The 9,937-nt window shown below is 51.6% G+C and overlaps 1 protein-coding gene and 1 pseudogene across 1 annotated transcript in view; one reads left to right on the forward strand and one right to left on the reverse strand.

The window, feature by feature from the left end:
• DHDH (dihydrodiol dehydrogenase) overlaps positions 1-3,988 on the reverse strand; it is a 7,211-nt gene extending 3,223 nt beyond the window's left edge. Inside the window, 4 exon segments of the mRNA XM_039868525.1 lie at positions 150-407; positions 2,490-2,653; positions 3,299-3,410; positions 3,805-3,988. Coding sequence (XP_039724459.1) covers positions 150-407; positions 2,490-2,653; positions 3,299-3,410; positions 3,805-3,894 — 624 coding nt within the window. The 5' untranslated portion in view covers positions 3,895-3,988.
• A 2,525-nt stretch (positions 3,989-6,513) lies between these two features.
• Positions 6,514-6,629, forward strand: LOC120607005 (uncharacterized; annotated as a pseudogene).
• Positions 6,630-9,937: the final 3,308 nt, after the last annotated feature.

Raw genomic sequence — 9,937 nt, forward strand, 5'->3', positions numbered from 1 at the left:
TCTCAACTCGGATCCCCTTTTATCTCCTGCAGGAGCTTCCTCCAGCCGTCTAACCTGACATTCATGGGTGAGGAGGAGACTTAGTCCCAGCTCAGGACACCCCGTGAGACAGGATTATTCTTATCACCGTCACGGAGTCAAGAACAGACCGTACCTGTCTCGTGACGCCTTCCCACAGCTGAAATCTTCTCTGGCTTCTGCCCTCCGAAGACCATGGAGATGAACTGGACGCAGTAGATGCCAAGGTCCAACAAGCCACCGCCAGCCTGTGCCCAGTCCAGGACCCGCGGCACGCCCCTGAGGTCTTTCCCAAATTCTGCCCGAGCCACGCGGAGGTCCCCCAGCGTTCCCTGGGCCAGAGTAGACCTCAGAGCTTCTACGGCGGGAAAGAAGCGGGTCCAGATGGCCTGCAGGCCACAGAGAGAAGTGAGATGCAGGAAGGGAAGGAAAGGGGTCAGGACCCAGGAGTTAACCTCCCAGTTCTTCCCTCTCTGGGCCCCAAACTCGAGAGGGTACCTGTTGCTCCCCGGTCTTCAAATGAGAACCCTCCCCCTTCTTTCCAGAGCCCCTCAGTCCCCAAGTTATGTTTTGATCCTGACTCTCTCTCTCTGCCCTCTCCCCTCGTCTCCAGATCCACGTCCCCAACTCCAGCCTCGTCCTTTCTCATCTGCACCATGACCCCAGCCTCTCAAAGTTATGGGTTGAATTGTGTCCCCACCAAATTCCTGTTGAAGTCTGAACACCCGCAGTACCCCCCGATGTGTGTGTCTCTGGAGATGGGTTTTTAAAGAGGTAATTAAGTTCAAATGAGGGCGTTAGGGTGAGCCCTCCTCGTCCAGTAGGATTAGTGTCCTTATGGAAGAGGAAATGACACACGCATGCACAGAGGGAAGACCACACGGAGGCGAAGGGGGAAGACGGCCACGTGCAAGCCCCGGAGAGAAGCCTCGGGAGAAAGCAATGCTCCTGACGCCTGGACCTCAAACTTCCAGCCTCCAGAAGTGGGGGATGATCAATCGCTAGTGGTGAAACCATCCAGTCTGTGCCGGCCTTTGCTGTGGCAGACCTGGCACACTAGTACGCCCCGCCTCTGCCCTCCAGTCCACCCCCAGCACGGCCCCAGAGAGCTCGTCGCTCCTCCTAGAGGTCACCCAGTCACCCCCTGCCCAGTTCCCCTGTGTGCCTTACATCATCTCCCGTTTCTCGGCTATGTATTACGGACAAGACGCCCTGGGCCAGCTTTGCATAATAAAGCCTCCCGACACTGCTCCCAGGTAGCCATCATTGCGTCCATTTCATAGATGAGAAAACTGAGGCTCAGTTGAGTCAATTTCCTTGCTCAGGGTCACAGAGCTAGAAACTAGGGAACTAGAGTCTAGAGTACTCTGACTTGAAAGCCACAAATCTCGACCTGTCCAGGATCGAGTGCACACTAAATACATGAAATCTGCCCATTCTGATGGAAGTCAACCCTGCTTTCTCTTTCTGGCCTGCTTACCTGGGCAATTGACTTTTCCTTTAAGGCTCCGGTCAGTCCCTACCTGCAGGAAACCTCCCTGAGCATCCCCCAGACCGGGCCGGGGCTGCTGCGCTGTCATCTGCCCATTGCTATGAGCACGGCAGACCTTCTCTTTGAAAACGGAGCCTGTGTCTTATACATGACGACTCCCCTGTTCAAGGGTTGGATCGGGCACATGTTAGGTGCCGATAAAAATGAGGAAGTGATAAACTCACAGGATGTTAGCAGGGGCAAGGTACGGTGAGGACCAGAAGTCACTGAGTAACCATAATCAACTTTGATAATCTGTTTCTTAGGCGTGTAGAACTTTGCAGATAGGAAGGCGCAGCCATATTGGACACACGATAGCTAGGTAGGACCCAAGGAAGTAAGAGGCAGCTATCACTACTACTGGAAGAACCTAGAGCAAAGCATTTAAGAACCAGAATACTCCTTAAAAGAGAAATAGCTTCTAGGGGGACCACTGAGTGGCCCTCTTAACTGCGGCCGCCGTCCACTGCCCTCTGGTGGCCGTTCTAATTACTGGCAATCTGCAAGACGTCGAAGGCCCCTCTGGCTAGCAATGTGTCTGTTAAGTGCAAAAACAAAGGCCGTTGGACGCTCAGCGTTGGTAGGGGGTTCCTTGGTCCTTCCGACTTCTGTTCCCCGGACATCTACCCAAACCGAGCCCATTGCCATTCGGTGCCACTTTCACTGCTGGCATCTTTTTCTGAAAGGCCGACTGACAAGCTAAGGGCCAGAAGCAGCGGCTCCCGCCCGTGAGCGACCTTGCCAGCAGAGTCCCTGGCATAGCTCAGCTACATCCTGGCCGACGCGCCCACCCCAGGTCATCTCGTGCCCATCCTGACTCTTGGAAACACCACCCCCACCCTGGCAACCCGTGTTCCTCCAAAGAATGTCCGCGGGCCACCACGTTTCGGAACGGCGAGAAGCCCTCCGCTGGACGTCGCAAGGGTCCCCGCGGCCTCACCTCCATGAGGAAGAGGCCTCGGGACCGGGCCTCCGCCACCATTTCGCGCACTTCCGCGGCGTTCACGCCCATGGGCTTCTCGCACAGGACGGCCTTGCCCGCTGCCAGGCACAGCAGCACCGCGACCTTGTGCTGGGGGTGCTGGGTGCCAATGTAAGCCACCTCTGGGTTGGGAGAAGAGAGGTCAACAGATCAGAAGCCCCGCTCGGCCCAGACCTCTGGCCCCGCCTGCAGCCTCCGAGGAACCCCGGTCGCCCCGAGCAGGGACCAGGTCCCAGCGCAGCGCGGAACCCTCGGCTAGCCATTCTCTACCACCGCTGTTTTCTCAGATCATTTCCGGCCCCCCAAACGTACCGCAGTCAATCATTTCATCCTCACATCAACACCAAGAGGGAGATACTATCATTTTGCACGTTTTACAGATAAGGAAACTGACAAGGGCCAAGCAGACGAAGGAAAGGCCAATCCCGGTGGCCTGACCCCACAGCCAGGCTCTTGTCCGACTACACTGCCCTGCCTCTCCATCCAGGCCACTCCGGGACACAGAAGCCACTGGCCACGGGACACACCGAAAGCCTGAAGCGGCTCCCTGAGAAATTCGAGCCCCGCTTTCGCCGTGAGGCCCGGCTCCTGCACGCAGTTTCATACTAGACAGCTCATCTCAGACCAAACCCGTTCCTCTCGCTCCGCCTCCCAGCCCGAGGTCCCTCCGCAATTCCAAAGTGACCGGCCCGTCCCGCGGAGCTTTGCATCTCGGACGGAGCACCTGGAAGCAGCGCCCCGGTGACCCTGCGGCCCTCGTCACTCACCCACGTTAGGGTCCTTGGCCAACTCCTCATAGGACCCGTAAGCCTTGGGGATGTCGTGTTTTCGTGCAAACTCCTTCGCCCGGCTCAAGTCTCGGGCCGCTACAGCCACCACCTGGAGGGGCGCCGGGTAGGCGTGGAAGACACACGGATCGGAGGGAGGTGGTAGAAAACGCGCTGGCTTAAGCAGAAATGACATTCCCCCAAGACCGGGGATGAGCTGACGGGGGCTGGGCAGTTGGGTCTAGGGACAGAGATCTGGGGCAAGCGTTTATGGAATTCCCTACTGTCTCAATTTCTGATCGCAGCCGCTCAGATCAGGAAGCTCCCAAACCTCACGGTGCTAGTGTTCACACCACAGAAGCGGAGCAAGGAGTGCATCAAAAATGAGAGGTCGTTTCAATGCCTGGGGGACTCGGAAGGCCGGAATCCTGGCTCCCTCCTCCCTCAGACCCGGGAGTCCCGGCCCCCCAGCCTGCTCTTCTCCAGGACTCGAAGGGAAGACGCACCTGGTGTTCGGAGCGAGGCAGCATCCGCAGCACGGTCGTGAAGTCGCCGGAGATTTGGCCAGCTGACACAATGCCCCAGCGAAGCGCCATCGCCGAAACGCCGAGATCCAGAGTCCGCTACTTTCTCCTGCGGAGATAATTTCTGAGACTTTGCCCGACAGGGGGCGTGGCCCGGCCGCCTTCACGTTGCCTCGACGCCGCTTCTCATTGGTCAGCGGGACATCATTTACTTCTAGCGTCCCCATTGGACGAACGTACTGTTGGCTCCGCCCTATGGGGGTGGGACCGGAGAGACCCCTTTCGCCGCCTAGGGACTCTAAGAACCACGTGACGCAAGGGGCGGGGCTTTCCTTTTTTTTGTCAACGTTGATAGGGCCCGCTTCATTTTCTCCTTCTTCCCACTTCTGCTCAAAAAATCGCGCGCTCTGAGGAATTGTTCAGAAAGAGGATAGTAAAGAAAAGAATTACTAATATGAATACTAATGGAGCCTCCCAGCTCCACGCTTTACTTTCCTCATCCGCAGTTTCTCACGATGGACCTGTGCACTAGTTTCCTGTTGCCCCCATTGACAAACAGGCCGAGAAAACCTCGGTCATATTCGCTTTCACAGCCAGCATATAAACGCCTGCAAATTGCCTGCCTCCAGAGAGCACAGTTTGAGAAACCAGGCCATACTGCTTCGGAAGACCTCTGAAGCCAGGCTGGGGTGTTGCAAACCCCTCCTTGCCAATTCCTGACTGGATTGCTTGGCACAAGGGGTTTACCTCTCTGAGCCTCATCTGTCTATTCTGGAAAACGGAGGTCACAATGGCACCTACCCATAGAGAGTTAAGAGGATTAGCTGAGCTCTAGAGTCTAGTATGTCAAATATAACAAGCGATTATTCTCTGAGTCAATTGGCAAAGTTCTGGCCATCTTCTCCCACAGCAAACTTGTCCATTTCCCTTCCCTTGTAGACTTTTAATTACGACCTGAGCCTCCCACAGGGAGTCACATGTTCCAAGCTCACACAGACTGAGTACACAATATCACTACTTTGAAGAAAGTTAAACAAAGAATTTTTAATAAGTAGATGCTCTTGGGTATTTATTGTTCACACAAAAACCTGTACACAAATGTTCATCACGCTTTTATCGTAATAGCTGAAACAACCCAAATGTCCTTTAACCAGCCAATGGATAAACAAACTGGCATATCGATACAATGAAATAACTTTCTTAACAATAAGAAGGAATGAACGATCAACATATGCAACATCTTGAATGGATCTCAAGGGCATTATGCTAAGGGAGGAAAGGCAATTTCAAAGTGTTGCATAGTGTATAATTCCATTTATAGAACATCCTCAAAGTGACAAAGTTATAGCGATGGAGAACATACCAGCTGGTTGGAGTTCGGGAGTGGATGCAGTTATTCAGGGGATGGCACAGTTCCATATCCTGATTGTGGCAATGAGTACCCAAATGTTCACATTAGATAAAATCTCTTAGAACTCAGACGCGCTGATGAAATCCCAATCAGGTCTGTAACTGATTGAATAATGTTGCAATAGCAATTCCTGGTTTTACAACTGTACCATAGTTACCTAAAATAACAACACCGTGGGGAAGCTGGGTGTAGGGTACAAAGAAACTCTGTTCTATTCGTTGCAACTTCTTCAAAGATTTCAGAATGAAAAGTTAGAATTCAAAACTGTTGGCCGTGAGTTTCTGTACCTAGAGAAATCATTTTGCAATATTGAGAAAAGTAGAAAATGAGGGTATGGTGCAGTCCAGCAGTCCTTGTCCTGAGTAGAAGACGTATGTCCTTGAGAAACTCTCCAAGTTGTGCTCGAGAAGATGTGTAAGAATGTTTATTTCAGTGTTGGGTTTGATAGTTCAAAATTGCCAACAGTCTTCAGTGGAACCATGGCAAATAAACTGGCAAATCTTAACAGAAGGATACCAGATAGCAAGGAAGATGGATGAATCAGCTGCACATGCTGTTGACGTGACATCTCCAACCTCGGTGGAAAAAAAAAAATCAAGTGACATCAAGTTCACGGAAGGGTCCTTTAGAAACAAGTCCTCTTGTTTCTAAACTTGAATGACATCGCAGTTCACATAAGAGTGCTCTGTAGTGTTTGTAGGTGTTTTCCTGGTTAATACAAAACTGGAAACGTTTATGGAAATGAAAAACTCCACGTTCAGGATAGTGGCTCCCCTGAGGTCGGGAAGAAGGTGGTGTAACATTTTATGTCTTAAGAAAAGAAATCAGAAGCAATTAGGGCACTATGTTAAGGCTTGGTGTTTCTGGGCAGTGTGTCCCTGGGAGTTTTCTCTGTGCTTTTCTGTGTGTTTTTATTTGTCTGTGTTTCCCTGTGTGTTTTTATTTGTGTGTTTCTCTGTGTGTTTTTATTTGTCTGTGAAAGTATTCCTCAAAGCTCTTACACGAGCCCGTCTATGCCTGCCTCTGTTCTAAGGGCTTTCTGGGTATTATCTCCCATAACCCTCGCAGCCCCCCTGTCGTGTTATTAACCCCACTTTACAGATGAGGAAACTGAGGCACAGTGTTCGAGACTCGTGCCTGAAGCTGCACATCAAGCGAGTGGGAGGGCAGGGATTGAAATCCAACCAGTGTGGGACGTGGTTCCATAGTGTAGCGGTGAGCACATCTGCTTTACACGCAGAAGGTCCTGGGTTCGCGCCCCCGTGGAGCCACGGTCCGTGGTCTATGGCCATGCCACTCTGAGCAAGCCCGATGTCTGCTCTCAGAAGCTAAGTAGGGTCGGGCCTGGTTAGTACTTGGATGGGAGACCACCTAGGAAGACCAGGTGCTGTAGGCATAAGCATAAATAATAATAATAAATAAATAATCCAACCAGTGTGGTTCCAGAGTCCACACACCGCACTGTGCCTGCTGCGTTTGATTTAATTAATAATTAAGTTAAGGACAGGGCTCCTTCGCTCAGCAGGTCAGACACCTGTTCTCCCTGGGAGACCAATCACGGAGTTAAGCAGAGTTTCTGGGACCCGAAGTGAGAGGCAGGGAATTAGCAGGGAGTATTAGCCATGAAACACACCCGCTTCTTAACTTTCTTAACGAAACAAGCGAAGTCATGGTGTTGAAAGTGTGGCAAATTTAGTCTGAGCTTGGGTACCAGATCGTGAGAGTTTGGGTGCCAGCACTTTCCAGGATTTGCTGGCAACACCGTTTAGAGACTTGGAGTAAGTTGAAATCACGGTGAGCCAGCTCACAGCCAGAAATTCCAGAACGAGCCTCCGGGGTCATTCGGCAAGAGTCTTCCCAACGGAACACAAATGTTTACTGAGCGTATCATCTGTGCCAGGTCCTGAAGACACAACAGAAACGAGACAGACACTTTCTCTGTCCTCACGCAGCTATGAGTCCAGCGGGGAACAGCAAAGGGCTCAGAGGTGGGGAAGGGCGAGGTAAGTTCTAAGAACTGAAGAAAGGCCAACATGGCTGAAGAAAAAAGAGGGCGGGTAGGTGTGATGGAAGTTGGGGCTGGGGTGGCAGGCAGGGGAGCAGTCACGAAGGGCTCTAAGAGGACACTGGAGGGATTTCAGCAGTATGGCAGGGACACGGGTCTGATCTGGGCAGCTGCTCGTTGCGGCGCTCACCGTGGGCACGACGCCCACATTCTGTTGGCTCACAATTTTACTCTTGACTTGGCCCTGTGCTGAGCAGTGCTGGGGACCTAGAGGTGAACCACACTCCACTCTCTGCCCCGCTCTGGTGGGGGGAGGAGACACCATCTGTGTCGGCCATGCAAAGGGAGGGTGGGAAGAACGCATAGCATTTACTCATTAACTCATTTGTTTACCAAGAGTTTTACAGCATAGATTCATTGCCAAAAAAAAACAGCGCGATGCTTCAGAGTGTGACCTGTGGATCTAGCCTGCCGGGGTTCAATCTCAGCTCTGCCACTTACTGGCTATGGGACTGCAGGCAAGTGACATGGCTTCTCTTATTTGCCTCATCTGTAAAATGGGAGCGATGATGGTAATGACCTCACGTGGGTTCTGTGAGGATGAAATGAATGGTTATTTTTAACATAATGTGCTCACAGTGGCACCTGCCACATTCTCTGTGCTATAGAACTGTGAGCTGCCATGTATTCGTGTGTATTAGTTTACCATCGCTGCTGTAAGAAATGACCACCATCGCTAGTAGTAGTAATACTATGAGTATTACTATGAATACTATTAATACTCACTGCCAAGAGTTCCGACCATAAAAAAGGTGAGGAGATACGCAGGGGAGAATACAGAGTGATTTAGTGAATGAAATGAATGAAGACTCAGAGAAAAGAGGCGGGAGGGTCAGGGATGCCCGAGGGAGAAGGAGAAAGACTGTATGAGTTTTCTGCAGCTGCTGTAACAAACGATGACAAATTTCGTGGATTGAAACGACACAGACGTGTTCTCTTGCACTTCTGGACATCAGAAGTCCAAAAAGGGAATCACTGGGCAGAAATCAAAATGTCAGCAGGGCCGCGTTGCTTCCAGAGGCTCCGAGGGAAGAATTTATTTCCTTGCCTTTGTCGGCTTCCAGAGGCCACCCGCATATCTTGCCTCGTGGTCTTGCATCCCTTTGACCTTCTGTGGTCACATTTCCTGCTCTGTCACGCAGATTCTTGAGGTTACATTGGGCCCATCTGGATAGTCCAGGATCATCTCCCCATCTCGAGAGCCTTACTTTAATCCCATCTGCAAAGTACCTTTTGCCTCAGAAGGCTACATAGTCAGGCTCTGGGGATGAGGACACAGACATTTTCGAGAAGCCATTATTCTGTCTACCACAGAGCCCCAGAGAGAGAGTATCTAGCAAGTGGAAGATTTAGTCTTATTCAGGTATGGCGAGGCCGACAGGTCAGGAGGCTCGCGCCACTGAAAAGATAGTTTGTTACAGGTCCCAAGAGGAGGGGCGGCCATGCTATGCTGGGCCACACGGGGAAGCACCAGGGCCCCTCAGGGGCAGCAGTGAGGGGACAACGTGGGCAAGAACCTTATTATGGCTCCTGTGGAAAGGAACGGACATGGAGAGGTAAGCAGGTTTAGCTTAGGTCTGGCTAGTCTGGAACATTTCAGCAGGTTCTGGGGAGAAGGGACTGTCCCAAGTTGTCCGGCACTTGACTTAGAGTGATTAGGACAGGACAACGTCACCCAGGACTGTAGGAGCCTGATATAGGAGGCGACTGGGGTATGGGCTCTGGATTGGTCAGTTTGCATAGGGAAGGTACACTCACCAGCAGGTGACTAGTTTGCCACATCCAGCAACTGGCCTACCCTGGGGGGTCGGGCAGTCCCTCCAGCATCTGCAAGGCCCTGGATGTCAGAACTTCAGAAACACCCGGTAAATACAGAGGGGAACAGAGACTCAGATGATGGGGCGAAGGCAGAGTCGGAATCCCAGGGATCCCCGATTTGTGACTCCTCATTTTCGTCTCTTCCATGAGACTCCCAAATCTTCCCTCTTTATCTGCTCCAAGCCCTGTCTACAGCTGGAGCTGGAGCTCTTAAGGGACAGATGTTCCAAAGAGAGAGTAATCATTTTAAAACCTTTGCAGGTCAAAATGGAAATCACTTTCAGATGAAACATAAAGGGTCACTTTAATTCTGTCCCTTTAAGACTAGAATGAAAGGTCAGGCAGGAGGCGGGGAGGGTGCTGGTTGCTCCAGGGCGGATGTGACTCCATTCTAGTCCATGTGTAGGGCGCTCTGCTGTACGGGGCACTGAACTTGAGACACCATGAGCCTCCTTCTCCTTGATCCTTTCGGAGTCTATTGGGGGAGACAGAGAGCAACCAAGCAGACACACCTTCAAACGAAGCATTGCAAATCGTGAAAAGCATCCTGGGCCACTGGAATGAGTCTCCGTAGATATGGGGAGTCAGGGCAGGTTCCCCGAAACTCTGGTTCTAGAAACGTGTCCATATAATAATAGCTACCGCTGCGGACCAATTTCTGGCCGGGAGCCATGCCATTCATGGTATTATTATCAAACTCTTCAAGAATACCAGAAGTCTACTGTCATTTTAGGCCCATTTTTCAGATTGGGGCACTGAGTCCAGCTACCAGGTTTCCAAGAGAAGCGGAGAGCTGATGTTTGCTGTTATTGTCACTGCAG

The sequence above is a fragment of the Pteropus medius genome, unplaced genomic scaffold (genome assembly GCF_902729225.1).
Source record: "Pteropus medius unplaced genomic scaffold, Ma_sr-lr_union100, whole genome shotgun sequence".
NCBI lineage: Eukaryota > Metazoa > Chordata > Mammalia > Chiroptera > Pteropodidae > Pteropus > Pteropus medius.